The sequence below is a fragment of the Puma concolor genome, chromosome A2, assembly GCF_028749965.1.
Source record: "Puma concolor isolate L17-30 chromosome A2, mPumCon1.1.hap2, whole genome shotgun sequence".
NCBI lineage: Eukaryota > Metazoa > Chordata > Mammalia > Carnivora > Felidae > Puma > Puma concolor.
In genome coordinates this window covers 49748068-49766026 of record NC_141668.1, presented here as the reverse complement: position 1 = coordinate 49766026, position 17959 = coordinate 49748068, and the positions used below count along the sequence as shown (strand labels likewise).

The 17959-nt window shown below is 43.2% G+C and overlaps 1 protein-coding gene across 5 annotated transcripts in view; it reads left to right on the top strand.

Moving 5' to 3' along the window:
* Window positions 1-17959, top strand: part of CREB5 (cAMP responsive element binding protein 5) — a 404427-nt gene that overhangs the window by 149944 nt on the left and 236524 nt on the right. For all 5 annotated transcript variants that reach the window (XM_086693658.1, XM_086693664.1, XM_086693650.1 and 2 more), the window contains one exon: window positions 6575-6747. In XM_086693658.1, the coding sequence (XP_086549784.1) occupies window positions 6575-6747 (173 nt within the window). The remainder of the gene's footprint in view (window positions 1-6574; window positions 6748-17959) is intronic.

The window sequence follows — 17959 nt, the reverse complement described above, 5'->3', positions numbered from 1 at the left end:
CATGCAGATAGACAATTACCACCCTACCTCAAACTCACTGAGTATGCAATCAAGACTCATTATGCCCTGATTCTCATTCCATTCACACCCTTTGTGTCTCAGAACAACACTGAATGGAGAGCAAGGTATAGTGAAGGATATGAAGGGAAGAAGAAGTCAAAGGAACATGTGGAGAAATTGGAACCCCCAGAGTGAGCGATTTAGGTGAAAATAATTTGTGAAATTTTCATCTTTGAAGTTTGAGAAATTTTACTTTGTGTTGGATCCGTTTCTTGAATCATGATCCCTTGGGTCTGGCATAAAGCTATAATTTTTAGGAGACTCATCTCCAAAAGCTTATGGTTATGGAGGAAAAAAAAAATCAATGTTTGTAGGCCCGTGAATCAGAATCTAAAAAGTGTGTTTGGATATTTAATGTCTCATAAAATGTAACATACAAAGAGACTTGTGGAGTATCAGAGCCAGACATAATTATGGAAACCAGGTAGTCCAACCCCCTGCTTTTAGCAATGGGGCTATGGAGCTGAGGGGGGTTGGATGATTTATCCAGGTTACATGGTTGCAAGGAGGGGTAGAGAGCCTGGACTAGAATAGACCTCCTAACTCCTAAGCCAGTGTATTTCCAATGTTATCGCAGATTACTAATCATGTGGAAGCCTTGGGCCGAAGTATGAACCATGTATCGTAAGTGAGGGAATCTTAGCAATAGAAGAGACCTTAGAGGTCATGCAGCACTTTCTCCCTCCTGATGCAGAAATCCTCTTGGTGACATCCTTGACAGGGGGCCACTAGTCTGTACTGGCTTAACTCCAATGCCAGAAAGCTCAGTATGTGACAAGGCAGCTCGTTTAGTCTTTGGACAAAAGATCAAATTTGTATTTTTAGAGCATCAGTCCAGAAAGAGTGTGGATGACTAGAAGAGAATGGCATAGTATTAGTAATGGTAGGAATTTTACTCTTTTTATTGTTTTTTTTTTTTTTAATTTTTTTTTCAACGTTTTTATTTATTTTTGGGACAGAGAGAGACAGAGCATGAACGGGGGAGGGGCAGAGAGAGAGGGAGACACAGAATCGGAAACAGGCTCCAGGCTCCGAGCCATCAGCCCAGAGCCTGATGCGGGGCTCGAACTCACAGACCGCGAGATCGTGACCTGGCTGAAGTCGGACGCCCAACCGACTGCGCCACCCAGGCGCCCCTTTTTATTGTTTTAAAACGAGGCTAATAACGCTGACCCTGTAATGCCATTGTGAAGGTTAGAGATGCAGTTTATAAAGCATCTAGCATAGTGGTTGTCTCAAAATAAGAACTCAAATTGTAGTCATCATTGGCTTTTATCAACATGATCCCATTTTTTGGAAGTTATGCCCTCTGGAGTAATATAGACTGTATCTAATCCCACAAATATTTGAAGGCAGTTAGCATGACCCTCTAAATCTTTTCTTCTTCAGACTAAATATTCCCTGATTCCTCTACAGTTCTTCCTGTGATGCATTTTGGATGCCTTCATTGCTTTCATTCCCTCCTATTTGTCAATTTCCCCCTTAAAATGTGGTGGCCAAATGTGGTCAGTTCAGCGCGCTGTACAGTGGAGTAATTACTTCCCTTGAGCTGGACATCGCACTTCTTCTACAGCAACCTAGATTTATGTTAGCATTTTTGGAGGCCAGATCACACAGTTGGCTCAAGTAAAACCTGATTCTACTACCCAGAACATAAGCTCTGCCTCCCAACACTGTGTCAACTGCAGATTTGACAGGCGCAATTTTTACATCTTCATCCAAGCTGTTGGTACAAATGCAGAACAAGAAAAGGCCAAAGGCTGAGCCTCGAGGAACATCTCTGATTGTTCCATGCGTATTGACACCCATCCACTGGCTTGATGACACTATTGTACCAGTTCCAAATCTATGCACCTATACTAGCAAAAGTAACTCAGCAAGATGTAGTCACTCGTGTTTTTGAAATTGGATATTTAATTTACCCAGAGGTAAAATGCCATTCTTTTATCAATGAAGACAGGTTTTGAACCCATAATTGGGAAAATGTGAACGCAGAAAATAATTTCATGTTTGAGTTACTACGTAATGCTTAAAGGAAAAAAAAAGATCTTCTCTTAATGTGAAATGATAATGTTTGCCTAATTGTTTATTTTTCCAAAATGTTTTGAAATTACTCCCTCGGTCTGGGGGAAGGAGTGTGGAGAATTTGCAGATTTCATGTGTGGTGGAGAAAAGAGATTATTGAAGAATTAGAATATAACACTTAGGAGCCTTTTCCATCTCTGGTTGGGGTCACAGAGACAAAGAGATGTCTTAAATGTTGGTGGGAGAAGGTGTGAGGTATATTCCTGGATAGTTTTTAAAATTCTTTCTTTCTTTCTTTTTTCTTTTCTTTTCTTTTCTTTTCTTTTCTTTTCTTTTCTTTTCTTTTCTTTTCTTTTCTTTCTTTCTTTCTTTCTTTCTTTCTTTCTTTCTTTCTTTCTTATTTCCTTCCTTCCTTTCTTTCTTTCTTTTTCTTTCTTTCTTTCTTTCTTTCTTTCTTTCTTTCTTTTTCTTTTCTTTTCTTTTCTTTTTTTTTTTTTTTTTTTGAGAGAGAGAGAGAGAGAGACAGAGAGAGCAGGGGAGGGGCAGAGAGAGAGAGGAGTACAGAGGATCCAAAGCAGGCTTCACACTGACAGCAAGGAGCCTGATGTGGAGCTCAAACTCAAGGAACCATGAGATCATGATCTGAGCTGAAGTTGGACACTCAACCGACTGAGTCACCTGGGTGTCCCTTAAAATTCTTCTTAATGATTCTCATTAAAGAAGTAGTTCTTTCTTTCACTTAACATGCTTCCCTCTGAAGAAATCATTTTCTTTGTGCTGCAGCACAGATCAGTTTTTCCTGGTTTTCATGGTGGAGGTGAAGAATGGTTGTTGCCATACTTTGAGCCAAAGTGCTCAAAGATTCAGAGCTCGCCTTTTGGCATCTTCTTCCAAGGGCTCATTTAATATTTTCTCAAAGGCTTTCCTTCTTGTGTACGTCCCATGTTTGTGGCTTTCATCTTAACACTGGTCTTTTCTCTTTCTCTAGCCCATAATTGAACAAATACCTTAATATCTAAAGCTCTAATACCATAAGCATGTTCTGAGATCCCGGTAGATGGACAAAAAGTTAGCACTCTCAAAAACTGGCCAGGGAATAAAAGACTTCCTCATACTGAATATTTTAGGAATATCATTTTATAGTTTACTCACTCATTCAGTGTTTATTGAGCACTTATTATATGCAGGCACTGATCTAGGCAACAGAGACAATGGGGAGTAAAGTCAAATTTAGTCTCTTCTCACATTGCGCTTATGGCCTTAAGGAAGAAACATGTTAGTCAAATAATCAAAACAATTGTGAACTTGTAAAAAGTACTGCAAAGAAGAGGGAGAGGGTGCCCATCACTGGAGAGGTCAGGGAAGTCTTCCTCGCGTGATGCTTAATCTGAGATTTGAAGGTGGAATCAGGGGAACGGCACAGGTAGCAGAAAAAAACATATTCCCAAGGCCCTGTGCTGAAAGGGAGCATGGGCAGTATGAGGACAGGAACATGCCAATAAGGTGGAGTGAAGAACACAAAGCAAGAGTGAGAGTAGTGTGAGATGAACTGAGAGGTAGGAAGGGTCTCCTACAGGCTTTGGAGATGACACAAAGAGTGCTGTCAATGTCTTCTGAACCATGGAAGCCATCTAAGAAGCTTGTGGGGGTGGTGGCTGGAGGTGGGGCAGTGCAGTTGGGCGGGGAGAATTGTGGGCCGTGATCAGTTTTGGTTTTTGAAAAGATCACCATGCCAGGTGCCTGGGTGGCTCAGTTGGTTAAGCCTCTGACTCTTGATTTCAGCTCAGGTCATGATCTCACAGTTTGGAAGATCTCTAGGGCCACATTGTGCGTACCCTCCCCTAGTCTGCCTCCGTGCTCACAGCATAGGCTTGCTTGGAATTCTTTCTCTCCTCTCTCTCTACCCCTCCTTCCACTTGCGCACTCATGCGCTTGCTCTCTCTCTCTCTCAAAACAAACAAACAAACAAACAAACAAACAAACAAACAAACTTAAAAAAAATCACTGTGGGGCGCCTGGGTGGCGCAGTCGGTTAGGCGTCCGACTTCAGCCAGGTCACGATCTCGCGGTCCGTGAGTTCGAGCCCCGCGTCAGGCTCTGGGCTGGTGGCTCGGAGCCTGGAGCCTGCTTCAGATTCTGTGTCTCCCTCTCTCTCTGCCCCTCCCCCGTTCATGCTCTGTCTCTCTCTGTCCCAAAAATAAATAAAAAAAACGTTGAAAAAAAAAAAAAATCACTGTGACTGTATATGGGCAAAAGGAGAAAGGGAAGGCAAAGTAAGTGACAGACCAGTTAGGAGACCACTTTCTAGTCCAGGAAAGGAGATGGAGGTGGTTGGGTGTAGGTTGGCAGGAGGAGAAATAGAAGGATAGAAACAGATCAAAGATGCGTAGGTTGACTCTGCAGTACTTGGGGACTGCATAGGGGGGTGATAGAAGAATAGTGCCGCGGGTAACCCAAGGAAGGTTCATACATTTTATATTCTTCTTTGTCAATTGAAAGATTGTTATTTTAAATTTTAGACTGTGCAGCTCTACTCATAATTTTTGATAGTACAGCGCAACAGAAAATAATTCTAAAAAGAGCCAGAAATCTTCCGGTGCCCCAGATCTATTATTGGCAAAGTAGGTGACTGTGAGCAAGACAAAAACTTGGGAGTCTCTCTGAGGATCCCAACAATGGAGGAAAAAAATATTTTTAATTGTTGACTTCCTCAAGACCTCATTAAGACCCAGGGAAGTATGTTTGTTAAGGTTCACTTTTTAAAGAAGTAACCCAGTTATTTTATTTTATTATCATTTGAGCTCAATTCGCTACGTCTCTAGACCCTATAAAAAGAACTTAAGCATACCCCTGCACGCTACTCCAACACAAATCGCCATTTCCTTTCATCTTGCTTTAACCAACCACAATATTTTCCCACGTCAGAAAAACCTTCCAGTGTAAAAGAGGAGCCTTTGGACCGCGTGTGTGTATAGACGACTGTTCATGCCTTTGGGATCCCGCGATAACACAGTCGGCTCACAGTCTAAGCCAGGTGCCCAGTTTCCATCTGGACTCCTGACAAACTGTGTGGTCAGGATTTAGAAATCAGAAATCTGGGAAAGGTGCAACGTGATGGACACAACCACCCCAAATACCATATATGTTATCACCATCATTTAACACGTAGTGCAGGAAATCCTGTTCTTTGCAGAAGAACTTCAAAGAACCACTTCTGGTTCTCCTGGGTAACATTTATTTTTTTCTTTGCTAACCCCAAAGCGCAGACAGATATATATTTTCCCTCCAGTAAATTGCTAGTGACACTCCATTTCTTTTCTGCCATCCTCAACCCATTGTCCAGCTGACCTCTCGAATTTCACTACCCTTCTAAGCTGAAGAGCTGTGCCTAGCTGTTTACAGAGACCCACTTACTTACTTGGCTTTACCCTGCACTTTCCCTTTCTTTTCTAGACTCTGAATTTCTCACCTTTTGGCTCTACCACATTGGTAAGACTTCTGCTCCAGTGTGAATCCTCTTTTGTTTGTCCCAGTGACTTTCTTTTTTTTTAAGAAGAACTGTCTTTTGAGACAGCTTTACCTTTCGTGTGTTACCTTACTTTTGAATTTTAAACAAGGAAACCTTCATTCAAGTCATCAGAAATAAGCACAGGCTGTTAGTTCCCTTAAGTGACTCAGATGTCACATTTTGCCTTCACTGGTTTATTCATGCAACGTATGTTTACCTGAGTGCCTACAATGTTCCAAGTACCGTGAGAGAGAGTTATGAACACAAATGTTCTTCATTCTAGAGGACAAGACAGTGAAAAAGTAAATGAACAAGCAAGCATTGTTCTATATTCCGTTATTCCATAAAAATTGTTAGAGATTGATTTTATGGAGATACAGCCGAAAGTTGCAACTTTGGCTCTTGGCATTGGATTCCAGACACCCTGTCATCTCTGCCAGTCATCTATCCTCACTCTCCAGGTTGTTGAGCTTGGGTCATGAGTACCTAGATTATGATTGGGAAAGGTAGTAGTTTCCTGGGAGGGAAAAAAAGTAGGTGGTTGGCCACTCTCATGCGACTGAAAAAGAAACAATAACCTAGTGTGCATGTCATTCAAAGCAGGATGCTGAACAGCTCTTCACTAAATCATAGTATCGTGCACTCACCATGGAAATTATTTTCAAACACAGTATATATCACACCAGGTCAGAGAAGACATGCATCAAATGTCCCTGATAGACACCTTACATCAGGAAGGCGGCAGAGTGATTAGTAAATTTCAGGGTGTTTTCTTATGTGTGTTACTCTTAGGGTAAATAGTTGTTTCTCATCTGCTCATAGCTGTAAGTTATAACAAGATGGGTGGACCCATGGCTTGCCAGAAGCCATAACTCTTTATTTAGTTGACATGACCAGATGCCCAATTTTGTCCTCTGAGAGCTTGAGAGTAGCATAAAACATTGACTTCTTCTGACCTTCCCCTCTGTCTTCTCTGGGCAGAATATCTCGATGCATAACACAGTTGGTGGGGCCTTGGCGGGGCCCGGAGCTCACCAGCTTGGCAGCACCCGGATGCCCAACCATGACACCAGCGTTGTGATTCAGCAAGCCATGCCGTCGCCCCAGTCCAGCTCTGTCATCACACAGGCACCTTCCACCAACCGCCAGATCGGGTAAGGAGACTTCCTCGGTTGTCTCTGGGTCCTGGCTGGAGCTCAGAGAATGTTCTAGACTTTCTCCTTGTTTCTGGTGCTCGGATCGGGTGAGACAGAAGTTGGTGTTCCTGGCTGGTGTGGTACCACCTGGCCCTTAGAGTGATGCTTTTAATGGGAGAAAGGTGGGGAGTCCCCATTTGGTGGACACTTTTGATCCTGGACTTTGCGGGGCAAAGCAAGGCATTCGGTGTCATCGTTTCTTCAGACAAGAGTTGTGAACTTCAAGATGACGGGAGAAAACCCCTTGGGTGTGACGGGGAGCAGAGCATACTTTCAGGACAAATGCTTGAGGATGGTAGAGGGAGGTTTCACCAGCCCACCTTCCTCCCCAACAGAGTGTGTCCCTTTTTTCCTAGGATCTGCTGAGCCCAGCCCCTGTGTCTTCCATGTATTTCCAGTCTTGCGTCCCTCTGATTATTCTTCTTTGCTTCCTTTCCTTGTTAATACCTCTTTATTAGTTCTCCCCTTCCTCTGTGTTGGCCCAGGCTCATTCCTGGAGTAGAAAAAGCAAAAACAGCAAACCCTTTCCCCCTGGCTTATGTAAAAAAGACAGTACTGCGGTATTGAGAGAACTTGGTAGAAAGGTCGGTTTCGTCAGAATCCCAGACACTCTGTTTATGGGTTGGAAAGAGTTTTCACTTCTGAGTTTCATATGACAGTGCTATCCCCTGCCTACTTGGAGTGTGGTCTGAGGACCAGCAGCCTGGGCATTACCCGCGAGCTTCTCAGAAATAACAGACTCTCTGGCCTGCTTCCTTATCTTCAGGATGATGGTTATGTGTCTTCTTTCCACCCTCACAGGAGTAGAGTGAAGAGGAAATCGAATATTTAAGAGTAGTCAAGTTCCTAGGAAGAAAAAGTAGTAACTTAAGCCAAAGAGCTCTGATAAATTTATATTGTTGAAAGCTGAGAACTGCTTGCTGTATGTTCCCACAATCCTCTGTTTAAAATAGGATAGGGAGCTTGCTGTATTTGGTATGTGCATCAGAATTCAGTGTGAATATTCAGCTGAATATTGGATACGGTGATTTAAAACAACAACAACAACAACAACCCAAAGCAGACCTGCAATGTGCCAATGTGTCTTGCCCCCTTTGTTTTTTAAAAGATTTTATTTTTTAAATTGTTTTTTTAATATGAAATTTATTGTCAAGTTGGTTTCCATACAACACCCAGTGCTCATCCCGACAGGTGCCCTCCTCAATGCCCATCACCCACTTTCCCCTCCCTCCCAACCCCCCATCAACCCTTAGTTTATTCTCAGTTTTTACCAGTCTCTCAAAGACTTTATTTTTAAGTAGTCTGTACACCCAGTGTGGGCTCCAACTTAAAACCCCCAGATCCAGAGTCACATGCTCCACGGACTGAGCCAGCCAGGTGCTTTCCCCTTTGTTTTTCATGTTTGTAGGAATTTCAGATCAAGAGTGAGCATGGGGAACAACATCAGCTTATTCCTCCTTAGAATGCTTTAGAAGGGGTGCCTTGTCTCCCACATTTCTCAACCTATCAGATGGGTTGTGATTTGTGAAGACCCATCTTAACAAATGGGAGCTGTGGGCAGTGATGGTTTCATGAGCTTGCCATGGGTACATTTGGTCTCCCATTTAAAAAAAAGAATATTAATCTGGCCATTTGAATGCTTGACTTTGTTGGAAGAAGCCAATGCTAAATTAGCTAGTAGCCCTGTTAAATATTTCTTTTCTTTTCAAATGACCGTGGGAGCAAATACTGCCACCATCTAAAGCAAGAACCTATAATATACTACGAGGGTGGAGTGGGTTCTTTAAAGACAGCATCTAAATCTCAAGGCCCTCCTTCACTCTAGTGGTTTGGCTTTGGCAGACAATTCACAGTTAGGCCAGCTAATCATAATTATTTTATTTTTCTTTCAAGGGGAAAAAACATAAAATGTGTTAGAGTTTACTAGCAGTTTTATAACATTCCTTCCCCCCTGGAGTTCTGCCTCCCCCCTCGCCCCCACCCCAGCTACCCTCTTGGAGGCCCTTAGCATTCGGCCATTGTTAGTACAATGCTGGTTTTTGTGAAACGATCTTTTAAGGGTTAGCACTGAATTCTAAGATGCGTGTTGACTCTGTCAATAATTTACCCGGCTGGCCCAGGGCTGTACAGTTGGGTAACATTTCTAGGCTGTGTCACTGTGCCTGGGTGGGTGGGAGTGTTCCTCTGGTACATGCGACCTCCCAGCCCACTCCGTCTTCTCATGCATGTCTCTCCTGGTGCGTTCTAGGAGATAATTGTCACTTTTAGGACTCTGTCTCATTGCCAGGCTTGAGGGAGGCTGTTCCTTTTCTTCAGATCCTTCCCTGTCGTGCTTACCATGTTGATTCCAACCCACACATCCTGTCATCTCCATTTTCTCCATGTGACCCATCTAAAACCTTGCCCGGATGGCGCTCAGCAAGGAACAACCCAACCCATCTCACCAGTGGATTCAGAATGAAACTCTAGGTGGTAACATTTGGGGATGGTTGACTCTTTTTATTTCTCGCAGCAAAGAGGAAATGAGTACTTATTTTAAAACATGAGTTCCCTCTGGAGACTGTGTCTTTAAATGAGCATTTGAAATTGCAGATAGTTTTTTTTTTTTCTTGAGACTGCACAGAACCATATTGTAGTAATATTCTGATTTTTATCACAACCTCAAATATTTAAGTGTCAAAATCTGGCCAAGCCACCTGCAAATGTTTGCCATGGCTACTGGCCAACAAAAACAGCAAACAGCAATGAAAGTCTTCATTCAGGCTCAGCGCTTAAGCTGCATCCAGGCAGGGAGGCTGGGACCCACCTGTGCCCACGCACAGTGCTTTTCTGCTGCGGCCAGTGGGTGTGTTCACGACTGGAACTTTGTGGGAGAGGGAGGGGGCCGCCTGTCTCCTGCCCCCTTTTTTTCCTTCCCTTCTCCCGGTGCTTGGCTTCTGCGGCCAACTTTACTTTTGCTTTCTTTTCTGCACCTTCTTTCATGCTGTATTTAAGCATAAAGGCTCGAATATATTAGGGGTGATATTGACAATGAAGGAGTTGGAAATGGGAACAGCACGGTAGTCCAGGGAAGATTTTGAGGGGCAAAGTGTATGCGTCTTTGTAAGCATCGGATGTTCATACTTTTTGAGCAGGCACTGAGCCAGTCTAGACCAAAGTGGGTGGAAATGCAAAAATCCAAAGAAATAAATTTATAAGTAGGTAGATAAGCGACACAGGCAACTTCTGTGCCATCCCATATCACCCCCCCCCCCACCATGCCCTATGCCCAGTTCTGTCAAAGTAACGCTGTTATCCCAGTAGAAACTGGAGGTAAGTATAAATATCCCAAATTGTACTCGTGCGGTTAGGCAAGCTAGAAAAACACACGGTGCTAGAGAGTGTGGGAGGCATCCCCAAACTAGTGACTACTTGTGCTTAGTCAGACTGGCAGACGCTCTCTCAGGAAGAGTGTCTTTGGCTGATTGATGGTAGCATTTTAGGAGATAAGTTTTCCAGATGGGGGAAAAAAAAAAAAAGAGTTGAGCCATGGGCTGTGGGGGAGACAAGTGAGACAGAAAACAAGCATGTGTTAAATATAGATGAAATCGATTCAGCCTTGGAGCAAATATGTGGCAGATTCCAAGCAGTATCTCTGCTGCAGTCGTTTTTATTAGATATCATGTAACAGGCTCATTAATTCAGGATTAAGTCAGCAGAACCTGGGAAAAATGGTCGATGAGCATGTAGTGGTCGTGTAAATTCCCTTTCTCTGTCTCTTACTCTGTCTTTGTCTCTCTCTGTCTCTCTTTGCATGAGATACTTTTGTAGGAGCCGGTAAGCAATTGAGGAGGTGGCTATAATCTTAATAGATCCCAGCTTTCCTGAAGGAGTCTAGTTCTCTTTATGATGTTAAGCGTGAGCAGGGAATTCATGCCCGGCGATTCTTCAGGAGAGTAGTGAAGGTGGTATGGAATGTGGCATTCTCCACCAATGGACCTCAGTACAGGATTCTGATCGGTCGTGGGCGACACTGCCACTCTACTCCACCCGTTTTCTTCCTGCATTCCGTTTTCATTCAACATGTTCTACAAATTGAATCCTCTGTAGGGATTTGGGCAAACACGTGAGCTTGTTAGACGATTGGTGAAAAGTACAAGGGGCGCCTGGGTGGCGCAGTCGGTTAAGCGTCCGACTTCAGCTCAGGTCACGATCTCGCGGTCCGGGAGTTCGAGCCCCGCGTCGGGCTCTGGGCTGATGGCTCAGAGCCCGGAGCCTGTTTCCGATTCTGGGTCTCCCTCTCTCTCTGCCCCTCCCCCGTTCATGCTCTGTCTCTCTCTGTCCCAAAAATAAATAAACGTTGAAAAAAAAAAAAAAGTACTTGATGGTCATAGTTTATGACATAGAAGTGTTCTGTGCCTAACATCAAGATACACAGATGTTCCTACGAAAGCTCGTGTCTTGAACAGAAGATATCTGGCTCGTTGGGGAACATTCTGGTTAAGATGTCAGGAACCGTGAAAATATGGTCAACCGCATGCATATTTGAAGCCATTAATGTATGAAATTCCTCCTTCGTTTTGTACTACTTTGAATCCTGGCACATCAGTGTCCATGTGATGTGTAACTATGTTAGCAATTTGGTCCTAACCCCTATTTGCATGGGGTTGTGGTTGAACAGTTTAGGCCTGATACTTAGCCAGAAATTGATATAAGATGCCGTAGAAGCAAACCTTGTTTTATGTAAAAATAAAGAGAAGCCAGTATGCGTCATAGATTGTACCTCCTCTTGCCCTTTCCGCACTTCTTTTCTGTTTGCAATCTCTGACACTATGTATTATACAGAGTATTAGGTGTGGCTAATACTTGGTCCTTGACGTGACCGGTAGTCATAGTAATAAAGCTTGCTCTGCCTCCGAGCGTGTTGGTGTTAAAAGCATGCTACCTTTTCTACCAGAGTCATGCGGCTTCGTTGTATAAGTTGGTGTTGCTGTTTGAGGTGTTCATTGAGATGGGAATGGTAATTGATTTGAGGATTTTTGTGTCGCTGTTGCTCAGAAATTAAGGGAGAGAGGTTGGCTAATGGCGCTGCCACAGAAAAGCGACATTTAAAGAGGACTTAAGATAAATAAAGCAGCTGACAATTTGGGAGTGTGCTTGCTCTGTAAATGCATAGGTGTGTAAAACCACTGTCCAGAGTTTTCTTTAACTTCACAAGCCAAACTGAGCATGAGTAAGACCGTCACTGCCCACCCCAGGCCGATGCTAGTGACATCCAGACCAGCCTTCTTCCTGCTGGAGGCAACAGACCAGCAGGTCCCAGGGTGTCACTGGCCCACGGCCCTTTGCCAGGACAGCTTGAAGACCCCTTTGAGTAATTCAGAATAGAAGCCATTACTTCCTGCTTTGTGTTTTGCTGAGTATCGTCGGCTGTGAACATTGCTTTATTGTTAGAAAGTTGCTGGATCTTTCACAGCCCTGAGAACATTTACGAGGGCCCTTCAGGGGGATGCTTTCTGGGAGGGTTGACGGACTTAACCATATGGCTCCCGTTAAATCCCATGCAGAGCCTTGAGAAATTACCTCTGACAAGGGGGCCAGCAGCCTTTCCACTCACAGAGTTTTATGTGTGGAACGAAAAATTAAGTACTGATACTTGAGGAAATATAAGGTTTCTTAACATTCAGAAGTTGTGATACCACATGGTATTGTGGCCAGATGAAGGGGGCAGAGCCAGAACACCAGAGCACATGGCTGCATATTCCAAGAGGCGGAAAAATAACCCTGCTCTTGTCTCTGAATCTGGCTCTTGCCTTGGATTCCTCAGGCGAGCTTTGTGTGCCTTGCTCCGCCAGCTCCTCACCTGGAACACAGCAAGGCTGGTATCTTCATCCCTTTACAGCGATATAAGAAAATACCACAGACCCAGTGGCTTAAATAGCAGACCTTCATTTCTCACAGTTCTGGAGACTTGAAAGTACAAGGTCAAGGACCTTGGTCAGAAGATTTGGTTCTCGGTGACGACCCTTTTCCTGTCTTAGAGACGACTGCCATTTTGTTGTGCGCTCACCTACCTCTTCTTTGTGCTTGGTGGGGTAAGGGTGGGTAAATGCTGGTATTTCTTCTTCTTAGGAGGACGCTAATCCCATCCCACCCTTATGACCTCATCTAAAGGAGATTGTTTCCCAAGTCCCTACCTCCTAATACTATCCCATGGGGAGTGAGGGATTCAAGATATGAATGTGGGGAGTACACAAACATTTAGTCCATAAACAGCCAGTTGGGAGAGAAACTTGGAGGTCACCCCACAATGGCTCAAGCTTTTTGTTAGACAAGCCCTCCATTGGTAATGAAGACAAAGAAGGAAGTTGACATTTATCCAACATCTACTATATGTCAGGCCCTGATCTAGCATTGCGTGTTGTTTCCTATAATTGTCCAAGAGCCCAGGGAGGCAGGCATTATTTACTCCAGTTTCATTGCTCAAAGAAGAGAAGTAACTTGTCCAACATCGTTCAGCCAGTGAGATGAGCAGAGTTTTGAATGGAGGTCTGTTGGACTCCAAAGCACATGGTTGCCCTATACTCCGATGCATAGCAATCCCAGTGCTGTGGAAGACACGTGAGCTTATCTGGCCGTTTGGGAGAATCCAGTGTGAAGAGCCTCTGTGCTGTGCAGGATGGTCAAGGGCAGAGGTAGACACATTGAGTGGCTAGCAGCCGCTCCGGTCCTGCAGGGGAAATATATAGGAGATCGGAGACTGTTTTGCACATGGGGAAGCAGAGTTGGTCTGTACCTGGGAGCTCTGGCCAAATTTCCCCTTTTGTAAGAAAACCAAAGTCCCTGCAGAGAGTGACTGCTCTTTCGTCAGCCATTTGGTTGCTCTGCCCTGGGCTTCTTGGTCTCAAGGAAGACCTCCCCCCAGCCTTTACCCAGATGAACTATGTACTTCCAGATTTATTCTGATCTCTGCTGTGGATAAGTGAATTTGCCTGTGACCTCCTCTCCAAGGAGGATTTCATTTCTGGACCTTATGAACAGAAGCCCTGCTCACAAAGTTTCAGTAGCTTCCATATAGGTTACTCTGTGTGAATCTGCCCCCGACCCCATTTTTAGAAACAGATAGGCGCAGATGAGGGTCTGCTTCTAGAGCAAATAGCCCAGAATCATTCACTCCGTGTCCGTCGTAAATCTAGACAATTGCTCTTTTCTGCAACATATTGAAGAGATATGCCTGGAGAACCAGAAAGAGTTTGCTCAGAGCTAAACTATGTTGGGTCAGAGGAGAGCCTTGGAAAAGTATTGGCCATGAGTTCAGAGGTGATAGGTTTAGGATAGTCCGAGCTCTGCCATTTAAAAGGTTTTCAACTCTGGCCAAGTGCTCAACTTCCCTGGGCCTCAGTTCCTTCATCTCTATATGAAAAGGTTAACCAACTGATTTCAAGTCAGTCCTAGTTTCAGAATTCTCAGACGGTGCTTTTTCTGTCTCAAATTTATTTTCCCTCTTGGCTTGTTTTCTTCCGAGAGTTGAATTGGGTGAGAGCTCTAGATGATGTGTTTACGGATGTGTTCAGATACTACAGTGGACAAGAACAGATTAGGGCTTGGGAGTGCTTGGAAAGAGGAGGCTGGTGCAGTCAAACAGAGGGGTCCCAACATATGAAGCCAGAGAGATCTGATTTCCAGAGTCAACTCCTAGGTGAATAACTACAAATTTATAAGTCTGTTCCATGGGAATGAGCATACCCATTTTACATTTGAGTAAAGTGAGGTTCAGAGATTATGTGACTTGCCCCAAGTCATACTAATAATGGCAAGAGCCAGAACCAGAAGCAAGGCCACCTACACTGCACTGTTCTGTGGGTCTGAATGAACTTGACTCCCCCAAGTTTTGGTTTCATTGCCTGTCAAACGGAGAGGTATCACTAGAAAATCCTCAAAGTCCTATTCACTAAAAAAAAAAAAAAAAAAAAAAGTGTAGTGATTTTCGTAACAAGTTTAATTTTGAAAACGACCTGACATGGTACGTTCTTTGAAGGCACAGTACTACATGCATGGCTATGTGTAGTTTCCTCCTTTGCACTAATCTTATCAATAAATTGTTCTTTTATTGTCACTTTGCTAAAAGTATCTCATTGTTGGAGATCTCACAAGAAAAACGTAAAAGCAACAGCATACTAGTGAAAGATATAAAGCAAGTCCGATGCAAGAAACCTGGACAACGATCTTGCCAGAGGCAGCTCTTTTGGAAAATGCTGTCCACTGTCTTCTTTTCTGGCATTATTGTCATTTTTGGGTTTACTTCGTGGAAGATTTGAAACATAGGGCTTTAGTTTACGTCAATATTGAGTGTCTTCCTAGAAAAGTAAACCTTGGATAAGGTGCCGAGTAACTAGACATTGGGGGTTAGGATATATGTTTCCCATAATACAAAATGCAATAATTAACTACCTTTCTGTACTTGTCATAGTTTCTACATGGGGATTGGCTCAGTATTTCCTGTTTTCAGGACCGGAAACATGGATGCCTAGCTGCCTCATGGCAGCTCCTGATGTGTGGTTTAAAGAGAGTCCCAGGACTAAGTGTAATCATTCCTTGGTGAATGCCAAAAGGGGTATTAACACGGGGAAGTGATCAGTGTGTGCGGTGCTCTGCAAGGCAAGCATCTTAGGAGAAATGAACCTGATAAAGCAGATCTGGTCCTTTGTAACTGGAGGGCACTTTGCTCTTTTGAAGACTGAGCAAATAACACGGCAGTGTCTCAGTGGGCATTTCTGGTCATTTGTAGCTTTCATATTCTTAAGTACTGTATGTCTCATAAAGTGTGAATAACTCCGCCATCTGAACTGACTGACAGGTATTTTCTGAGTTAAGAGACGGCTGTTCTAGGAATTTGCAGATAGTTCATGGTACCCATTGCATATATCATGTATGTATGTAATTGGACATCTTGGGATTCAAAAGATAAATGATTCAATAGGTTCTCTCATATGTATTTTTCAATAATACTATTTCAATCCTTATTAGATCATATGGATTTTCTGTACCATCATTTTTTATAACTTTTCTGATGAGGATTTGGTCAAAGATTATACAAATTCTATGGGCATTTACTTTTGGTGGGATGAGAATTACACATTTTAATAAACATCCAGTTTGGTCTTGGATCTTGGATATGAAGGGGATCCCTGATATTAAGTTTCAGTTACATCCAGATGGAATTCAGTTTCAATGAAGCACAACGCAAAGCCATTGTTGGGGACTGAAAGCCATAGCTGGTGGTTTTGACTGTACTGCTCCCAAGTTCTTTACACAGACCCCCTTGATCTCGCTGGGCCCTACTTTTCCATCTCATGAAAAGAAATAATGAAACTAGATTATCTAATAAGTGCCCTCTTGCAGCTCTTAGGAACAAGTTTGTTTGTTTACCACAACTAACACTCTACCACAACACTGCTTGGCTGATATGGATCGTGGAAGAAGAAATTCCATAAAATCGATACGTTCAAATTTAGTAGGCAATCTAGTCACCTATTTGCCTTGTATGCTGTGCTTTTGGTAAATATCAACGTAAAATTCCTGTAGAGTAATAAACATTCTTAATGGTACCAGACATGTTTAAAAGAATTCGGAGTTTTATAGTTTCACCCCCTTTGGCAAAGTGCATTTTGGCTGGTGAATAGTCTGGTACAGTCTGTAAAATGATAGGACCCTTGTGAGTGTGGGGTAGAGACATGTCGGCATGTGCTTGGGTTGCTTTTGCAGGATTGCAGAACTTTGCAGAGAACAGATGGCCCCAAACATCTTTGAAATGCCAGAAATGACTTCCCCAATAACCACAGGCCCATCGTATATTGGTTCAGATACGGTCATTCACAAACCAAATGCACAGCACTTCACAGCTGACCTCTAATCTATTATTTTCACCTCTTTCCATAATCCTATGCTGAGTCAGAGTATATTTTTAATGACAAAACTAAGCAAAAATGCAACTTTATAGATACATATTCCAAACGATAGCCTCTCTAAAACATGGGGAGAAGGAATTTGAAAATAGGGGCACCTGGCTGGCTCAGTCGGTGGGGCATGTGACTCTTGATCTCAGAGTTGTGAGTTTGTGTCCCATGTGGGGTGTAGCTATTACTTAAAATAAAATCTTTTTTAAAATGTTTATTTATTTTTGAGAAAGAGAGAGAGAGGGAGAGGGAGAGGGCCAGAAAGAGAGGGAGACACAGAATTTGAAGCAGGGTCTAGGCTCTGAGCTGTCAGCAGAGAGCCCGACATGGGGCTCGAACTCACGAACCGCAAGATCGTGATCTGAGCTGAAGTCAGACGCTTAACCAGCTGAGCCACCCAGGCACCCCTTAAAAATAAAGTCTTAAAAAAATAATCCCAAGTAAACTGTGTACACTGTTATAGGAGACCAGGGAATTTTAAAGCCAGTTATATCCAAATGGAAATTGTGTGTGTGTGTGTGTGTGTGTGTGTGTGTGTGTGTGTGTGTATACATTTCATAATATTTTGCTCTACTGGAAAATAATTTAGGCCGTTTGACATGTATGTTACCTTATTCAAAGCCCTTGAAGAATTCTTGGTATATTCTGTATATTCTAAATAGCATGGTTATTCATGATGCCCTGAATATCCCTTATAATCTCCCTCTTACATGACAATAAACTATACCAGCACCTTGGAACCACTTTTAAAGAATAGCCACTTGGGCGCCTGGCTGGCTCAGTTGGTAATGCGTGCAACATTTGATCTCGGGCCATGAGTTCGAGCTCCACATTGGGTATAGAGGTTACTTAGATAAATAAAACTTAAAAAAAAGTTTAAGTTAAGTTGAAGAATAGCCACAGTGACTGACAAGCATAATAAGATTAAACAAGAAAAAACTCACGTAGATTCACATGAGCCCCTTTACCTAATTTTCAGAAAATTGAAACAATTTCCTCATTATCTAGAAAATGACCATTTGGTTGATGGATTATGTTTTCAGGAGAAGCCACTTTTTATTTCTCTGACACCTTGACATCATTGGCATGTGGGATGATATACTTAGGTGCTAATGCTAACATCCCTGGAGGGTGGTGACAGCCAAATCTTAGAGCAGGGGAGGGAGAGTCAGCTCAGGTGGTGATTCCCTTCCTGTGAGGAGGAGGGCAAATATTTCAGAGAAAATTGGCTGTGA